Source organism: Hesperophylax consimilis, chromosome 6, assembly GCF_061612785.1.
Source record: "Hesperophylax consimilis isolate HC1 chromosome 6, BYU_Hcon_1.0, whole genome shotgun sequence".
NCBI lineage: Eukaryota > Metazoa > Arthropoda > Insecta > Trichoptera > Limnephilidae > Hesperophylax > Hesperophylax consimilis.
Window position 1 is genome coordinate 2431747 of NC_142841.1, and position 21674 is coordinate 2453420.

Here is a 21674-nt window from a genome sequence, read left to right on the forward strand (position 1 = left end):
CAACATTATGTAAGTGCATTATATAAGCAAAATAAATACAAAACAATACAAGAACAACACGTCAAATCACCAGAGATCAAATGGGAAAATAATTCACCGTCTCCAGATATTTTCATATCAGAGGGTTCGGCTCGGTAGAACTTCTAACAGGGCCTATAAATCCTACTGATCCCTCAACATAAATATTTAAAAAATCTTTTGTTATCCTACATGTATTCAAAATGACCGACTTTTGCATCTTTATATATAATTTTTTTGATAGATCTAATACGCCTAAATTTTTAATTAGAGAGCTAGGTATAATGCCAGTAGCCGAAATAACGAATGGTAATATTTTTATAGTCTGAGAATGCCAAATTCTTTTTATTTCATTTCCTAAATCTGTGTATTTTCTTATTTTTTCACTAACAGATTTTTGAATATTACAGGAATTTGGAATAGCGACATCAATGATATAAGTTATTTTTTAAATTTTGTCATGTAAAACTATATCGGGTCTATTATGACTAATCGCTCGGTCTGTTAGTATAGTTTTATCATAATATATTTTATAAAATTCGTTTTCTGAAAATGAATTTGGTTCGTATTCATAATATGGTACTACATTACGGCAGTCAATCAAGTTATGTTTAATTACCAAATTTTGGTGAATTATTTTTAAAACTTGATTGTGCCTAAATGTATACTCGGACGGTGCTAATATAGAACATCCCGATATAATATGTTCTATAGTTTCCGGAAAAGCCAAACATTTTCTACACAAATCATCAATTTGATTTGTATCTTTGATTATATGCTTTCTATAATTTTTAGTATTAATGACTCTATCCTGAATGGCAAGCATAAATCCTTCTAATATGTCAATCAATATGTCAAATTTAATGTGCTTGCACACAAATCATTATTCATTATACGAAGAATACTCCATAAGTCTAAACTTAACTAGAGGCGCACAGTTTACACCCGCGCTGTGCAAGCGGGTTTCCTGCAGAGCATCGGACCTCCATAACAGAAGGTCTATGTTACTCCGCAGTAGGTATATTTTTGTCTGGGCATTTAAGGGACACCGTGCCTTAATGTTTTATATTTCTTTTTAATTATTATTATTTATGTTCTTTTTTCTTTCACTACTAGCATCTCCGCCTAATATCAACTAAACCTTGTTTACGCATGCTGTGAACATTTTTAATTGGGGTGTTAATATCTGTGCACATTCCCACGCAAATAATATAAATGTAATAATTGTTAACACTCTGTAAATGTTTCAAACAATAAATAAACTATCAGTAAAACATGAATGTGTTATGGCGATGTCAGAATACATGTTCATAAAATTTCTAATATTTTTGCATTTCGTCATCGTGCACTATCAGGACAAACGCAAGTTAATGAACACGTGTTCCGATATATTATGCATATTCTAAAAGTTTATTACTAAACGTTTTGCTATCCCGTTTTTAACTGATTTTTAACAAATTAGCAACAGTCATTTTTCTCTGTGTAACATTAATTTTTGGCAAACATTCTCCGTATGTATTAAATTGTACGCCTCTGCTGGAAACAACTGTAGCGTCACTAACGACGCAAATAAATAATAGCCAAGGTGGAAAAAACTGGCAAGGGTCATTGTTTTCTGGTATCTGACCCCAACTGGCCCCTCGGAGCACCAGCAGAGAAAGTTGTGGCGTAGGGGCCGCCAAGGGCGCACGAGAGAATGGAGACTACAGAATTACATCCATCACGTACTTGTGTCATATCCATACCTCCACCTAACAACCACCTCCTAGGGAGAAGAAATGTTGGAAATCCACTGTAATTAAGTGCTTCAATTATGTTATAACTGATGTTTATAACTTGCTTTTAGCCATTTTTTGTGTAATCATTCGTGTTGAAAGGACAATCAGAAATGTACCTTTCGATTTAACACCGTTAGTAAACTTGAAAAGTTACGACACACGTAAAAATATTTAAACAAAAAAAACACACGTTTCAAATATAGAATTATTATTTATATCCTGGTAACTACTATATTACTCGAGATTTGTCGAGAATGAACGCTGGGTGAACCGGTATTGTGTACAACAAAAGTATCAGAAGTTAAAAACATATGTTTATTAGTTAATACAAAAGATTAAACATTATAATCATAATTATGTTTATTGGTTAAGGCGATGCACTACGTTGTGTAATATTTTAAATTGAGCCGCTATCAATAACAACCCTTACGTAGATGGCGATAAGGTTTAAATTCCCGCTTAACACCATCCGCCTGTTTTGATTTATGCAAGAAAAAAACATGGCCAAAAAGTGCCTTTTATTTTATTTTGTGGATGTTCAGGCATAAATATTTTTTTTTTGATCATTTTATAAATAACTTAATTTTCCACATTATACAATAAAATCATAACCGAAAATGGGTTCGTAAGTAGGAGATTTTGAACTTTAAAGCAGTTTTCATATGCCTTTACATTATTTTTTTCTGGGCTTATAAAAAGATTTATCTAAAAAATACTCGATTATTTCAAAGGCCAAGATGTATTCTACGCGCAGTATTTAATTAAAGCATCTGAAACATTTCTAGGCGACCAAATTTTCAAACCAAAAACACATGATTTTGCATTACTACGAATGGCATCGCCTTAATACAAGAGATTAAACATCACCAACAAACACTATAATCATAATCATTAACCAAATTCTCAATTACATTAATCCACTCCGAAAATATTTATAAATAAAATATAATATTTAATAATATTTATAAATATATAAAATATTTATATAACCTTCTGCAAATTTAACTCGCATTCCTTCGTAGAATGATAAAGTTAGTTCTCTATTAATTAGTATATCACCCGAAGGCAAATTAATTCTCACCTACAACATTATATTTATGTACCCATATATCCACTATTAATGTATGTAATGATCAAATTACTAATTTTGGTTACCTGAGCGTTAGTCCAGCGTGAAATCTGGTTAAATGAATTTGAATTTAAGTGTTATTTTCAAAATTGCAAGAGGAGTGAAAAATTCAGACTAGTGATAAAGTATCTACTTATAATATAATTTTCCTTACAGAAGATTATTTTCATGTAAATTTTCAAAATTGGTACTGTTTTTAAATATATCTATTCGAATCCTGGATCTGGAAATTGAGCCAATTTCTTGCACCCAATCAAGCTGGAACTCGGCATTTAGATTCGTTGTCGGCCACAAATACGTAGATAATAATTGTCGGTGCTACCCAATAGGGATTTCGTTCAGTTATTGGCGCGGTTGACTCCAATCCCTGGGGAGGAAGATTCAATCCTCAGTCAAACCAAAAAGAAACATTTAAAAATATGTGTATTATAGTAAAAAAAAAAAAAAATTATGGTTGATTTTTTTTTTAAGAATACACTGACGTCGACACTGAATCTGAAAAACGAATGGAATTCATTCCAGAAGTAGCGAATCAATCAGCAATTACGCATATAATTTTATTAACTCTTCATTACTAAACAAAGGTTCATATTTGGCCCTTTATTGTTATTCAAATTAAGCCCTCGGTTAACCGCTAACTGCCGGTCAAGTTGAATTCGAATAAATATAATCCGATGGTTATAATAACACATGGTTTAGTTACGTTACGCAGCAGTGATCACGCGGTTAGTAGTTAACTAGGGCTGTGTCCACAGCCATAGTTCACGCTAACCGGCGGGCGGCAGTTACGCGTTATGGTCTGCCTGTGTTGGTGAAAACGCTTCATTCCCGTGGGAAAGTCGCACTTTGTATCGTAATTACTTCGGTAGATGTGTTTTTACCTCCGCAGGTATCTGTACCTGCAAGCAATTAACGATATCATTAAATGAACTGGTTAACCGATCGGGATAACATTAGGGTTTTAGAGGATTTCATATCTGCGATTGTGAACACGAATTAGTAAGGCGATACATTTGCCACATGTAAAATAACGATAACTAGCATAACTTTAACAATCATCCTTTAAACATATTTGACTTTTTTATAACAACATTTAAAAAAGCCACCTACGGGATTTGAACACGCAGACTTCTGATTGCCGATCAAGTGCTATACCAATCTCAACGTAGCGATTATTATTCAATTTGTATAGTTGTTTCAGGCTAATAATTATTGCTTAAAAATAATGCATTTATTTAAGATTACGTTTGTTAACAAACACTATTAATGAGTTTAAATGACTGCAATATACTTAATTAAAAAATATATACTTAATAATATAATATTCTTGATTTAAGTCTTCCTATAAAATAAAGCTACTTAGCCTTGTAATGTGTCCTTCACAATACAGATGAACTCCTTGCAAAGATGACATTATACAATACACACATTGTTATTTTACATAAAAATAATAAAAAATAACTTTTAAAATTAGTAGTTATTTGACCAGTAGACTCTCTTATTGCTGATTACTCCGACTTGACAGCTCGCAACAGTCGCAACGCTCATGCACTCTGGTGGAACAAAGAGGTTATTTCAAATACAGCTACCATCTTGACAGGGTTGACCGGAAACAAAACAAACAAAAAATTCCCAGACAGACGAAATGCAAAGTGGTCGAATCAAAACAGGACTTCACTGCACTCCGCGCTCAGTCAATTAAAAACGTAAAAAAGGTTATGAAAGTTTAATTAGTTTCGGAAAAAGAAAGCATTGAATTACTGTGGAAATATTAAATGGCACATTCCAACAGAATATTATATAATTCCAACAGAGAGGAACTGAAGATCTTTCAATCTTTGGCCCGGTAATGGTGGCCATTATTCAGAATAACCCTTTTGACCCGGCTCCTGTCATAGTTTGAACAAACAAACACTCAAATTAATTATATTTATTTGAACAACCGTATATACCTACATTTATCCACTCGAGCGAAGGGGTATTTATAAAATGAATGCCTTGAGGGATGGAGATTTCTGGGCATTTGGTTTTCAATTCGGACCCATTCCTAATATTAAAAATCTTTACTCCTAATTATAATGTGAAAACAATTAAACAGCTTACTGTTGTTTATGGCCAACGAATCTTTCTATATTTCATCGTTTACTCCATATTTGTAGGTTTTATAAAAATAAATTTAAATTTTATAAACACCGCTAACGCCCAATAATTTTATAAATATATTACCAATAAAGGTTTAACCAAATGCTAGTTAATATTCGATAAGAAACACAAAATTTTAAAAAAATCATTCAATAATATTTAGTGATATATATCTACCTTGTAATATAATATTTCGAAATATATACCTTGTTATATAATATAATATTTCGTGATAAATTCCTTGTAATATAGTATAATATTTTTTCTAAATTTATTTATTAACGCCCTTTTTACGGGCTTTTACATTTGAATAATAAAAAGTACAGTATTTATTATACTTGACAATAATATAAGGTAACAATATTTTGTATTTATTAAGTGATACATTGAAGATGTCCAGTGACTCTCGTGACTATTTTTACCAATGAAAAATACATTTGGTAGTTAGTCCCAGAATTTCTGCACTAAAATAAATTCCGACTTCTAGTATTTCGCAGTGGAATTATTAATAATAATATTAGATATACATAATTACATAGTGCCCGGGGATAAAGTGCACAATCTTCGAAAGGTAATTCTACATGATGGAAGAAGTGAAAAATAGTTGTTGTTTTTCCTTACAAAAAAATATTATATAAAATAATCTAATTTTTTTCCCACACACTATTCAATTTTTTAGCTTAAAACCTCCTTAAAACGTTGGTTTTTCTAAAAAGTAAAGTTTTTGTTTGTTCTATTATGTGAAATCATCTCCCGAAGTTTGTGCACTTTATTCCCGGACACCTTGTACATTATCTAGTGCAATAACTTCTTCTTTATTTTTTCTTTTTCAAATCTATTATTGTAGAAAGCAATCACTTTGACCTTTGTCATATTTAATAAAAATAAAACACTTATTTTGTGTAAAACCTCGAGTTTGACATTAATTTATTTACCGACTTTAGCGTTGCGTATATTTGCAAAAAGTTTTAACCGATCGCTTGTCATGTCTTGTAATCTGCCAAATTAAAAGGCGAAATCTAGATGGATTAATTGGCTTTTAACCGCAGTAGGCAGTTCATATGTTTCAATATTTATATTTTAAAGAATGATAATTCAATTATATGGTAAATGTATATGTTGTATATACAAGTTTCCGAGGGAAAAATGCACTAACGCTATGATGGTACACTGAAAAAAATATTTTTTTAAATTTTTAAAGTATCTAAATGTAGTTTTTAGGTTAAAAAATGTAGTTATTTGTATGGCAAAATAAATACTGGAATTTCTAAAATAATGATTTACCTTTTTTATTTCTTCCATAAAGTATAATCACTTCAAGTTATTCGCACTTTACTCCCGGACACCCTGTATACAACCAATCCATCGAGTGGATAGCCATGGTGGCAGTTGTTAAAACGTCACATATTATGTTTTATATATATTTATATATCCCATATATCCCGTTAGTTAGTAACCTGATGAAAAATTAACGTGACGATACACGTATGTACATATACATGGATAATATTTAGATATCTACACAGATTCTGTGCAGATGTTTTATTTTTATTTTTTTAATATAATATATGTTTCCTTTAAATGAAGACATTGCTCTTAAATAGTGGCGGAACGAAATAACTCAATGTACTCGTGGATGCAATGTTTGCATTCATAAAGCAAGCACTCTTTTTTATTAGATCTTCATTTAATGTTGATCTTATCTCTGGATTCCGTCTGCGGATATAAGGTTATTGTCTGGCAGGAAATGAAAAAGACTTTTATTATGAGTTTTATGATTACGTCATTTGCATTATTCAAAGTTCACTCGAATAGGAAGCGCCTAAGGACAATGAATTACTAAATACTGTGCATGCGATTTCTGGCATGAGCAAGGTTAATCAGATAGGCATCAACAAAAAAAATCGCTTGTTACTTCCTAACAAACTCAAAATGTTATGTTTTACTTGTACTTCATTCGTTTTCCACTTGAATAATTTTAACTTTTCAGAGAATTTGGTTAGCAATATTTTTTCTCGTTTATTTACAATGAAACTGCATTGTTTAGGAGAAAAAAGGATAATGGATCCATATTTATTATCATATTATATACTTGGAATGTTTCCTGTACAATGTTAGCGATTGCTATGTTACAACAGTGTATTAAATATGTATTGAAAATATTTGAAATACGCTCCGAAGATATTTCAAATCTAAAGGTTGTTTCATTGGTAATATGAATATACTCGTTAAGAATACTGAATTTATAAAATTATTTCCAGCGGACTCCTCTAAATCACACAACAACCTGTCCAGTCCGATATAACAATTTATATAGGTTTTTTGAAAAGTAGGTTTTGACATCTTTTTCTTCTTGTATCAATTATTCCGGTGACATTTTTAGGATGGGTACATTGGGTAAGTAGGACAATTACAGGATTTACTCTTTCCGATACATCAAGTCTTTGCGAATACATACCTACTTACTTACTCACATGTGTACTGCGCGAACGATCTCTTTAAAACTTTAAACTAAGGTGCTAAGTAACGTCCCAGACAGTTGGCCATTGTGAACAAAAGTGAAAATCTTTTTGATTGTATTGAGATGAAAAATGCTAGGGGACATATAGAAAATTATGTTTAGCGGATAAAGTACAACCACCAGCTAAACCAAACTGTTTTAAAAACAGTTAATAGCAATATTTATAACAAATTATTATAAGCAATAATTAGTCGCTTGAAATATCCATACAAATTGAAAATAAATGCCGGTCAGGTACTCTGAGACCACTGAGCTATGTCGGCTTATTTCCAACACGCCAAATAATTCAATATGTACCAGTTCTTTAATCAACAATTACTGCTTATTTTATTTTTCTTCAACTGTTTTTTTCAACCATCTTTATTTTGTAGGAAAGGCTTTGTTAGTGCTAAATTTCCCACTAGATGGCGTCGAGACATATTATGTCTATATTTGTTGGTGAAATATTTTGACTTGTCAAATATTATTATTTTTTAATGATAAACGAATGTTTAAGCAATTAAGCGATTGCTTAAAATAATGTGTTATCCTTTGTGCTATGTATCAAAAACCTTGTCTCATAAACACTAGTTTATCATTAAAAAATAGCAATACTAATGTATACAACTGAAACTATACATGTAACCAACAAAGGAGTTTCTTATAGTACGTCTGCAGGGCATAGACTACATCAATGCTGCAGGGTTAAAATGTCTGGTATATGGTGACCACCATTACGGTCTTACACTGCATCTTAGGCTACGTAGGTGAACTCTTTTGCAACCCGGTTTGCCACAATGTACCCACCGCCTTCTCCCACTCCATCATTTTCGGCCACCTATTTCTTTTGAAGAAAGATTGATATTTTGATAGATATTTTAAATATAATAATTGTCCATTGGCCGCTGCGTCCACTTCGCGCCATAATGTCAAACGAATTGATTGCATTCCGCATCTTGCCGCATCGCACCGCTTGTTATTTTTCACATAGGATACATTCTTTCAGTGGTTTTGACCATCTGATATTTCCGCGCTGCGTCGCGTCGGATTTGTGTCGACTTTGCCCACGTAAAACGCATAAAGGATTGGCATAGAGAATTGAAGAGCAGCAGGAATACAGCCGTCTCCGTAGCCGGCCAGGACTATAAATTTGAAGAAACGCCAAAAATAATAAACTTACTATCACTTTTGAAAGCACAACTCAAATGAGTTAGCAGTGGAGCAGTAAAATAAGTAATGTTTTTTTTCATTCTACATAATTCATGAGGTATGCCATAAAATAACACTTTGATTATGTAAGTGCAAATTAACACGAGGAAAAAACAACTACACGTTTTCTGAAACAAAAGGTTGTTTGTTACATAATAAATTATTAAATAACAAGTTAACACCATCCTAAAACGTCTGCTGCAAGGTCTAATAATTTACAATGTAAAATGGGGGCTAGTCAAGTGTAGGACTACCTCTGTGGACCTATTGAAATCTTTAAGAGATTCATTATCTCCGGGCCTTTTGAAAGATTAAATTTCACGAACCATAACATCCGCTTCGTTGTTTGTAGTCAGCTTCACTCCACTCTATATGCAAATGTCTCAGAGGCGGTGATGTGAGAAAAGTTATTCTCGTAGGTCCATTTTTCACCTGACCTTCCGTTAGTAAAATTAATGGCTCCTGTTCAATGCGGTCGAGGGGTATCTGAATAAATAACCTTCCGAATCGTGGAGTCATTAACAAAACAGCGAAATCATCGTTTTAGCATTGAAAAAATCTGGATAATAGGTCGGCTCATCAAACGTGTTGACGCGTGATGACTTGATGAAAATTTTACTTCATTAATGAAACAATAGCAGCAATTTTCATTACAACAAAATATACAGAAATTGTACCAACACAAATTCTTAGCACTGAAAATAAGGAACAACGGTTTTTTAGTAGTATTTGTTACAAAATATACTTATACGTGAAAAACAGATTTGTTCAATTCATTATTATATTATTTCCTCTTGTAAAGCTGGTGCTTGTGCTTTGGAAATGAGTTTTTGTGAATATAAAAGCTGTCAAATTAAAATAAGTTTCAATAAGTATTTTACAGATAAATGTAACTAATACATGATACACGATGATAAAATAAATCGAATGTTCTTAATAATAATATTTGGCTAATTTATATAGCGCTGTTTCCGTGAAAAATTACCTCAATGGCGCTGTACAAATATATTTATTAAATAATAAAATTAGTTATAATTAGTGACGGCTCGTAACTTTTGGGAGTAATTGGGTGCGAATATTAAAATAAAATGAAATTGTTGATTTTGTTGTTTTTCTTTCAAAAATTCGATTTTTCGTATGAAGATTTTAAGGAAATCGGCGAGGTGCACTGCCAAACTGAAATTTCCTCAAGTCACGAGCCGACAATGGTTATAATATGACATCGGCATACGAGTTGTAGTTTATAAAACTTTGTAATTTATGAATACCAGAATCTTAATTTGGAAGGCGGGTTTCGGTACCACTGCCCCGGGAACCATTTTTTGGATAACCAACACTTCTGTCATAGGTCACCCCGAGTGGTTCACTACGTTTGGTGATTTAGCAGGGGTGCTCGGGTTCATCGGGTGAAGTGTGTTCAGGAAGTGGAGAGGCTGGTTTGGGGAGACTCACCTCTCCTCTCCAACTGGTCTCTGGACTCGTGGCCTTGCGCTGCAGTGGGAGGGATATGATCATATGCCTTGCACTGCAGTGGGAGGGATATGATCATATGCCTTGCACTGCAGTGGGAGGGATATGATCATATGCCTTGCACTGCAGTGGGAGGGATATGATCATATGCCTTGAACTGCAGTGGGAGGGATATGATAATATGCCTTGCGTTGCAGTGGGAGGGATATGATCATATGCCTTGCACTGCAGTGGGAGGGATATGATCATATGCCTTGCACTGCAGTGGGAGGGATATGATCATATGCCTTGCACTGCAGTGGGAGGGATATGATCATATGCCTTGCACTGCAGTGGGAGGGATATGATCATATGCCTTGCACTGCAGTGGGAGGGATATGATCATATGCTTTGCACTGCAGTGGGAGGGATATGATCATATGCCTTGCACTGCAGTGGGAGGGATATGATCATATGCCTTGCACTGCAGTGGGAGGGATATGATCATATGCCTTGCACTGCAGTGGGAGGGATATGATCATATGCCTTGCACTGCAGTGGTAGGGATATGATCATATGTTAACTTCGATGACCGGGTATCTCATCAAAATGACAGTTCAACACACCTTCAAAAAGTGATATAAAGTCATGAAAAGTGATGAAACAAAAACAAGGTTGAATAGGTTACATAAGTAACTATTTAAACTAATTTTTTTTTCATCACTTTTAATGACTATATCACTTTTTAAAGGTGTGTTTTATTGTCATTTTGATGAAATATCATGGAAACGTGGATTTTTAAGTATAATTTTTATTAGTATGTTTTATAATCAGTCAATTGGTATTAATTATGATTTAAAATAATCCCCAGCTAATCTCGTATTGTAAGCACTGAATGGGCTAATACAAAATAATAATAACTATAGATTTTTTCAAATATTACAAAATAATAATAACTACAGATTTTTTCAAATATTACAAAATAATAATAACAATAGATTTTTTCAAATATTACGAAATAATAATAACTATAGATTTTTTTCAAATATTACAAAATAATAATAACTTTAGATTTTTTCAAATATTACAAAATAATAAAAACTATAGATTTTTTCAAATATTACAAAATAATAACAACTATAGAATTTTTCAAATATTACAAAATAATAATAACAATAGATTTTTTCAAATATTACGAAATAATAATAACTATAGATTTTTTTCAAATATTACAAAATAATAATAACTATAGATTTTTTCAAATATTACAAAATAATAATAACTATAGATTTTTTCAAATATTACAAAATAATAATAACTATAGATTTTTTCAAATATTAAATTACATACAAAGATAAATATTTTTGTTAACATTTAGATTTAATTTATCCCCAGGAAAAATAAAGAAAATGCTAAATCTGTTAAATATTTAAAACGATATACCTAATTTGTATGGGTGTAAATGCATTTATCGCATAAATTGCCCACGTGGCGCTCTATTAGTTCATTCCACTGGGTTTTGTTCCGGCCAACTGAGTAGCTAACGATTTTAAATCCAGAATAAATTGGTCATACTTTTCCGAATTCAATCAATTAATTTAAATTTTTTGTCTGCTAACTTTTTGTCTGTGACACTTTATCTTTACTAAATGTGGATTTAAAATTTTTATACTTGTAGTGCGATCATAAATAATGAAACTGTTGATAAGTTAGGGGTTAGTATTTTCTTTTATATTGTATACTTTCTATAATTTCTTCTATATGTCATACTTGATATATTATTTTAATGTACTTTGTATAATAATAATAATAAATTTATTTCACATAAAAATCATACAATAAACCATGCGGAAACTTTGACTAGCCAACTAGGAATGGATCCTGTTTTAGGCCAGTCAAATTGACAAGTTTAGTTCATATCATAATTTAGCACTTAATATAAAAAAGTAAATAACATGCAGATAGTAGAAATAAAAAGGCAGATTGTAAGGTAGAAAACATGGGAAAGGTAGTGTATAAGTTTAAAATATATTTGGGCGATTAGAAAATAATCGATAGCATTGATAAATAAAGTATAGATTAATACAGAATAGATAATTGTGTTCAGAGGTGATAAATATGTGTTTTTTTTTGCATTGTATGGACTTTAAAAAATTATGTATGAGTGTTTTGACAATAATGTAAATATATATTTTTTATAATGAGATTATCTATTGATCAACATATCTTCACTTTTTACCCTCCCTAAATCAAGGAGCCAGTCGTTGAAGAATTTGCGTAATACAGTTGTACTTTTCGTTTTCCAAGCATTAAGAATGATATTAAATAATGTAGGTCCTAAGTACGAGAATTACAAGGGACGTCGAGGTTTTTATAGGGACTATTGGAATATTCCTTGAAAGTTGGGTGTTGTGAAGGTGGTCGATGGAAGGGAAGTGCTGACGTTGTTTTTGTGCAAGTAATAAAATCATTCTAATATTCAGTTGTCTAACATCGAAAACTTTTATATCCGTAAATAATGCATCACTGGGGTACCTGAATGGTTTTTTAAGGATGACTCTTAGTAGTGGTTTCTATGCTTTAACCAGGAAGTCTAATATTGTTTTGGCACAGCCACCCCAGCCTAGGGATGCATATTCGAGAATTACACATGGAATAGTATATTGATTTCATATCTTTTACAGAGAGAATATTTCTGAAGGTCATAAAAAGGTGGGTAAGTTTTCTGACTTTTGAGGCAGTTGATTTACATATATAATCAACCACCACAACACGGGCATGTGCCTTTGTGGTTTAAACATTCCTAATGACTGTAATAAACAATGCACTGAAAAGTAGTAAAGCTCCCAACCGTCTGGAGCCAGTGAGACTATGGCATCCTCAATTGGGGTATTTTGTGAAGCTGAAAGTAGTGGGGAGGAGAGAGAGATGGGGAAGAGTATAGTAAGAAAATAATTTTCAAACATGGTCATTAAGAGGCGAAGATTGACAACCGTCACTCGCACGTTCGTGAAATGGGAAGCATTTTTGTAAAAAAATCTAATAAACTGTATATCAAGCCAATTTTAACAAGGCAATTTTGACAACCGTCACTCGCACGTTCGTGAAATGGGAAGCATTTTTGTAAAAAAATCTAATAAACTGTATATCAAGCCAATTTTAACAAGGCAATTTTGATAACAATGGTAAGTGTTCTTAGGATTATTATTATTTTGAATAATAACCGGTGAGATTTCTGTTGCGACTTGTATGAACGATTCGTGTTATACTTAACACCGGGTACTCGGCTTTGCCCAATTTCGGGTACCCGATAATAGCCTTGAGTTATTCAGCTCGTATTTATTTCATACAAATGCATATTCATCTAATTTCAGAGTAGAACAATGGATGAAATGCATTACATTAAAAAAGTGGGCTTTTTGATGATAACTTTGATTTTATTTGTGAAATAAACAAACACCCTACCAGCGTAATACTTTACTATTTCTGATTTGTTGGGTTGTAAATTTAATACAAAAATTATAAATATTTCAAAAACTTTATTTAATGCGTTTTATTACTGTACTAATTATTTTTTTATATTTGTTACCGGGTACTTGATAAATGGCAGGACAAAATATCTCCTTTAACATATTTTTCATTCAAAATTTGAAAGCCTGTTCGGTAAATTATTTTCAGTATACATATATGATAAAAAACTAATACAGTTATGCGTATTTTTAGAAAATTCAATAATTTTCTTCATTTTCGTGAGGTTAAAATAAAAGTACCCGGTAAATGGGACTACTTTTTAGTGCAAAAAGTCTAAAGTTCCCAGAAAAACTAGTATTATGCTTTATTGTAGGAAGAATTGCTAGATAATGTATTATGTTGGATAGCATGGTAGGTACCTGACAATACTTAAAGTAAGATGCAAACAAATATTCCGCTGCAAAATAATAATACTCGTTTTATTGTGTTCCTCGTTCACGTTGCATAACTCAAGTTTATTAAGACATTCAAGAATGGCAACAAATAATAAAATTTCTTTATAACTACGTTAGTTCTACCGCATTGAAATATCAGGCGACTGCCTCCTTCCGCAGAGAGCCGAGCGTAGTAAATTTTCATACACATTAGTTTCAGCGAGCGCATACTTTTAATATCCTAAGCAGAGCTTACCCCGGAGTTACGAGCCCGTAATGTTATTTTATTTTATTAACGTTTACATCCCGAAATATAAATACACCCGGCCCGGCCTCGTAAACCTACACCGCTGTACACTACGGGTAGCGAGGAGAGTATCTACTAGGTAAATTTATAGAGGGGTTTATTGTGTTGATTTCCTGGTACAAATTAATTTAACAGTTTGTGAAACTGTATTATAGTATTATGTATGTTTGTTATTGATGGTAGTAAAGGTCCCGTATACAAGTCATTATCAAATAACTAAGATGTAGTGTTTCGCAGTGTAAATACTTAACTCGCGTAAAAGCTCGAAGCTAGCTCTCTAGTAGAGTCTCTATCACTGGCTAGCTGAAGACGCCGGCATTGCCCGGGTTTTACGCAGTCATTTTAGATCAGATGTAGACAATAATTTTTCTCTTATTTTGAACGACAAATGTGCTAAATTTCATCAATAATTATAAAAAAATCTGCTTTAATGGGTGGGAAAAGAGGATGGGGAGGTTTTCGGTTTATTTTCTTCTTTATTCATAAAATATGTTTTGTACATAGTTTCTTACATATGTTTCTACTGTTTCACTAGGCACATGATTATAAATATTAAGAATATAGCAAAAACGATAGCCGTTTTAAATGAAGATTTATGATCAAAATTGCCAGGTATTTCTCTAACTCTAACTCTAATCCCTGTAGATGCTCAACATAAACAAATAGGGAATGCAGTACTCCTACTGGCTCCAGATAGTTGGGAACAGTTTGGACTTTGGTGCAGTATTAAAAAAAATCTTTCGTAACCGTTTTCTCTACCAGTATTTCTATAAAATATGCTAGGATGACCGAGTAATGATGTTACTAATTGCTTCAGCACCAGTGCATAGCCGACAGATGTGTCGGACGCTAGTCCAGTAATTTCCGTGTAACAACGAATAGTTTTACAACGCGTTCTTGTGTCCAACTTTTGTGGAATGATTCGCAAGCCTTGTATTTTATTCTTTCTACAACAAGTTCACTCCATCCTCTAATTAAATAGACATTCTATTAAAAATCATCTAAAATCCATCACTTCCTTCCCTCTGAACTGTATCTATAAAAATATAACAACACAAATGTCATACAAATCCAAGAAATTACATCTAAAACAAGAACAATCTCTTTTTGTTCCTGCTCGGTTATTTTTTTTTTAAATATTCGTGTTTATCTTTAACCATCGCATCGCTTAATTATTTTTGCAATGTAATTGAGAAGCGTTTTAAATCACGTCCAATCCTGCCATGCGTGAAACAGACATATCAATTATATCTAAATGGGATGTACAATGAACACACAAAGTAACAGTTAAATAACATAATTATTATTTCCTCTCACGCAATCAATCATTTTTGCAAACATCCCGCATACAAACGTCAAATATCACATCCCACACCGTGTTTCAAAACATCAAACGCCTATTTGTCATACCAGGAGAACATGATGATGTTTTCCTGTACGTTGAACATGTTCAATATGCCGGACTTGTAAAACATGTTGCACACACCGCAATGTGTTCGCCCCTTCCGACAGGAGAACTAAATAGCCTATTCTGAGCGAGTGAGTACTTGAATATGGGTACTTACCTCCATAGCCAGCCATCCGACGGACCTAATTATCGCGGAGAAATAAATAAAACAATGAACCGAGAGAATAAATCTACTAGAGCCATATAAACGCGAGGAGGTGGTGTGGGTATACATTAGTTCGGCAGACTCTGTTAGGAACACCGCGCATCCGGTCACCTATTATTACTAGCCCACCGAGCATTCGTGTGCTCCTGGTATTTTGTACAGATTTCCTCAATTTTTATTGTGTTTTTAATGTGAAATGTGTTTTTGTGAATTGAGACGATAAAATTTAAAGTGTGGAAAATGGTGAAAATTATGACTCTTTAAATTGTGGCCAAATTGGATTAGCAAAAATGGTGAGTTAAAAATCTACAAATAAAATGAGATATGTAGGCATTTTCCTTTAAGAGATATAATTTTAATCCGAATAGAATATAAGCCTTAAAAATTATAAAAGGGAGGTTGGGAAAATACATTATGCGTAAGTGGATATAAGAAAATGTCGGAAACGTCCTAGGAGGTCAAAGGTAGGAATAACAGAGTATGTAATACAAAATACTGGAACACATTTATGAATGTGTTCTAGAACATGGCTATATTACGTTTCACCCTCTCTGCGTTCTCCTGCAGAGAAATTGCATTATGGTAAGTTAGATAGTTATTCAAACAAATCAGTCAAACTAAAACGATCACCACATTTCGGTGGTTTAATTTCGGAACCACTCACTTAGGAACGATATCGACGTTTGTTTCAAAAGATCGACTTGATCGGCGCTCGATAAATTGAGGGTTCATTAATCAGTCACTAGGTTGAATATAATGGAAAGGCACTTCCAAACAACTTAACATTATTTCTGAAACTTGTATCTAACTTTTTTTTAATACTCCCCACATAAATACACCCCACTAACGATTAATAATTTTGTTTTAAGCAAATTTTTCGTACATAAAAACAGTTAACCAAACATAATAAAATTAAGCATAAACATAAAAAAATCTCAACTTAAAAATGTTAAAAAAAACCAAAAACCTCATGGGCGATCATTAAATGTTGAGTATTTATTTAAATCACATCAAATTTTTTAAACTTTTGAAGGTTTTGGAAGCATAAAACCTTCGAAATTTGATATTGAATTTTCAATGAATTTGAGAAGTAAATTATTTATTCCTTATTAATTATACCTAAAACATGTTTTTTTTTTAAATTGAAGATAAAAAAATTAAACCTTCGATTCTGAGCATTGCCTTATACTGAATAACTTTAAGTATTTATGCATTCTTACAATCGTAGTGTATTTTATCTATAAGATATTTTTTATTATTGTTCGCGTGTCTAATGTGAATAGATAAATGCATAATTTTAAACTGAGTTAGATTGCACAAAAAGATAATTTTTCTTCATTCTTTGTTTGAACACATTTAAAGCAGTTAATATCTATAAATACCATAAAATAAAGTCATTTTCCGCGTTTATCTGTTTGTGTGCTTAGTTCGTTTTAACGCTACGGATTTTAATAAGATTTTCACTAACATTTAGAAAATTTATTCCGAAAGATTTATAATACATGCATGTTATATTTTTACAAAGTAGAGAAAAGTCAATGTTTATCCTAGAATTCACAACCTGAAAACTTTACTCCTAATCATACACAAACCCGCTAGCTGGGATAGAATCAATTTCGGTCCTACCCGATCGGTATTTGGCGATGTTGGTAGAGTTATCGACTTCAATGTAGGAAAGTTCGATCTTCAGTCAAACCAGTCCATCTTTATAGTTTTTATTTTTAAGTTTAAAAAGTTGTTTTATAAAAAAAAAAATAATTTGTATTTTAGTTGTTGATTTTTACTTCTTTCATGTAGTGCAATATATATCATTGATCAATAAATATGTAACTAAAACCATCATATTTACCATCACGCCGTTTCTTCGTAAAGTTAGGCAGAGGTGATAAATCACAACACACCTCTGTTTAATTATGAACTATTTCAAAGTAAACCCGACTCACTGTCAAATACTCCTTCCATTGCACCACGGAGACTTTCATCAATGATTTGATTTTAATTATTTACTTAAATAATGACAAACAAAAAACGCTTTTATTATGAATGTACGTTTCGGCAAACTTGCAACTAAAAACGTTTCATTAATGACATAATTATAATAAAATCAAATATTTCCAGTATTTTCCGGTAGACAGCATCAAATAACCCTCAATTTGTCTATTCTAGTTGCAAAACCTGCATGATGCCACTAAATACATTTCCGTTTATAACAACTTCGTTGAATTATAAATTGTCATGTGGTTTTTCGTGGTAAATATTAATTGCAATATTTGCGATTTTAACGACTGTTTTCAAATACATCATTTTTGTATGAAAACTACATTATGTCGCTTTTCCAGTAAATATTTTATTTTAAAATGCACAGACATCATAAATAAATGTTTTTATTTTAGACGTCAATCGGACGCAAGCTATTATTTTTTTTACTGTAAAACTCTACTAAGGAAAATAATTTTTCTCGGGGGCTATATCATCTTTGGGGATTATAAAGGGTTTTTTAAACAAAAAAAGAAGATCTTGGAACGAAAAAGAGATATATGAGACTCGGTTAGAAATCTGGGGGTCGGTGTTTCCAGAATTCACAGATGTATTTAATTCATTCCAAACTTTCCGTGAAAACAGTTCCTAATTTTTTTTTTATTTCTATCAAAATGCAGCCAATTCACATAATGACATTACATTTGCCCGACCTGCGTTAAACAGACCGGAATAGTCAAATAAGCAGTAAGAAAAATTCCATGCATTGCTTGTTGTCAATTAATTTTCAATCTGTTAACAACATAAATGTCAAAGCACAATGAAATTTGACGCTATTTAAAAAAAATATGGCACATTCATGTTATTACATTACTTTTGCCCCATTTCGTATAAAGGAAGAGAGTCGCAGTGTGGGTTTTTTTTTATCAAACAAATCTACAGCTCTGTATTACTAGATTAATGAAAATTGGTACACGTGACCTTCAAAGCAAGAGGAAGGTCAAATGAGATTAACGATTCGATAAACTACCCCACTCACTTTCTCACCCCTTAAAGCAAAATGTTGATACTTATTGATACAATTTTGCCCACTAAACTTGACGTTCAAAATCAGAGGAAAATTACTGATTTCGAATAAATGTGCGTAGGCCGGGCAAAAGAAGGGACTTCACCTAGTAAAATATGTAACTGGTAAAAGAAGGGACTTCACCTAGTAAAATATGTAACTTGCTAAAATTAAATAATATTTTATCTTTTTCAATACACAATTGCAAATTCCCTTTATGGCATATTTTTAATTAAATGAAAATAATAAACTTTACTAGCAGTTAAAAACCCGCTCCGCGGGTTTTTTTCTGCTAGGCCCTGCGGGCGGCACTTCGTTGGGCTTCGCCCATTTTAAGTGATATTAACAACAGTTACATTTAATAGATAGATATTAGGACATTCACATAGAGAGGGTGAGTATATATATTGTTAAAACACGGAACAGGAAGGAGTTAATTAATAATAACATGCTAAATTTACGCATAATAAGAATGACAGTTGTTTGAATAAATGAAATTTTACGTATTTGTGATGGATTATTTCAAATGAAACACTATTATTGTCTACATGTCTACAACTGATATTAACTGTTATCTTAGGTACCTAATATAATTAGCTCATAGGAGACTTGCAGTGCTTAAATATGTGTTACAACCGTCAATGTCTATAAGTTGAATCAATATCGTTTAGTTTGTCACCATTAAAGATAGTTATAAAAAAGTTGACTTAAATAATAGATTATTACATATTTATTAATTGTACCAGTGTTTATGAATAAAAGGAGGGGAATTGTGCGATGAGATTAGCAGTCGGTTTAATTAAAAGGTGTTAATTTTACTCCAACTGGTGGTAATTCTTTACCTACAACTTTTACTGTATCTAATAAAGTTTAAAGTTAGATTATATATACAACATCATCAGGAGAGTAAAAATTTATATATAAAGGTAGATTATTACAATATAGCGCCCCTGAGGTGATATCTCACAAAAGCGGCGCTATGCAAATTGTCCAATAAATGAAAAAATATAATGTTTACATTTTATTGTGTATACACCGAAGTCAAAAATTAAATATAGATTGCAATTGGGAAAGAAGAAGTGGAAGGAGGGGGAGGGGTAACAGTAGGCTGGGTTTATAATAATTAGGAATTACAATATCGTTAGACGGGAAAGACCAGTTGAGTGGGAAAATATTTAAAAGAGAGTTTATAAAAAAATTCTTGTTAATTATATCTGCTTTTATATTAACATGTTTCCTCATTTCTAAAATTTCAAAATTATTTATAGTGAAGTATTTTAAGACCTGAAAAAAACAAATAGCATATAACCATAAAACAATATATTCATAAGACAAATAGCATTTAATAACGGTTATTCTAATAAATTGATAGTTGAAATACTAAATAAAAAAAAAAACATATTCTCTTCAAACGGTCTTTGAAATAGTGAATCTGAGTTTGCAAATCATCTTTTGAATAATGATCACACTTTCGATAAAAAAAATCAGGTCTTAAAATACTTCACTCAGGATATAAAGCACCGCAAATAAATAATTTTGAAATTTTAGAAATTAGAAAACATGTCAATATAAAATCAGTTATAATTAATAAACAAAAAAAATATAAATAATAATGAAAAATGCCATTACAAAGTGATAAGCTTCCAGAAGAAATCTTCTTAGTAAACGCTTGTTAATCGTAAGTAGTCAAATATTGTGAGCTGCATATTTAAATATTCGCGCCATTCATTTGGTTCGTTTTTAAACCGCCAGAGGTGCGCTCTCTGTCGGCCATCTATAGCCGTGCGTATCGGCCATTGAAGGGACGCGTGATTTTTTTTTATAAACGTCAAGCATAATCACGTAACTGTGGATAATTTTCATTGTAATGTAATTAATCCAATGGATTATGAACTTTCTAAAACATATTTTCTTCGATATTATCCAAAAATTATATGAGCAGAAACGTTGCTTTTGAAGAAATCTCGTATTATTATGAGGCGATCCTATTTTAGTATGAAATCGTGTCTTAACTTTCAAGTTAGCGGAATTTAACCGAAACAGACAATTTAAATTTGACCAATCAGAGGGCCTACACCGTCCAGACGCTGGAGTATTAATATTATCAGATACCACTATTCAATAAAAAAATATCAATGTAACATGTTTCAGAACCAATGGTTTATTCATCAGGATACAAAATATACTGAACATTTATTTTATCTTTTCTTGTTTCATCGTCCTTTTTTATTCTTAATTTTAAAGGAAACTTATGTTGCCAATTGACTAACGATTTTAGACTACCAGGTCACAGACTGGCGAATGAAATTAATTATCTGTTTAAGAAAAAATCGTTATTTATTTTTCGGAATAACTTTATTGAGTTAAACCTCAAATTGTAATATTTAATTTTTGAAGACAATATTAGCGATCTCTAAACGAAAATCTGAAACAGAAAAATCAGAAAAGGATACGGTCACATCTAGGACTCGAACCCAGGACTCTAGTCTTTCCGGGACCACTGCTCTATCACTGAGCCGTTTCCCGGATTTTTAATATGCGACATCTATTGACTTTTCTGCAAGTCTAGAATGATTATTAA

At 32.0% G+C, this 21674-nt stretch overlaps 1 protein-coding gene across 1 annotated transcript in view; it reads left to right on the top strand.

Moving 5' to 3' along the window:
• Positions 1 to 16134: 16134 nt before the first annotated feature.
• The window catches only part of LOC149422829 (uncharacterized), a 29243-nt gene continuing 23703 nt past the window's right edge, over positions 16135 to 21674 (top strand). Inside the window, exon 1 of the mRNA XM_089632740.1 lies at positions 16135 to 16343. Coding sequence (XP_089488866.1) covers positions 16341 to 16343 — 3 coding nt within the window. The 5' untranslated portion in view covers positions 16135 to 16340. The remainder of the gene's footprint in view (positions 16344 to 21674) is intronic.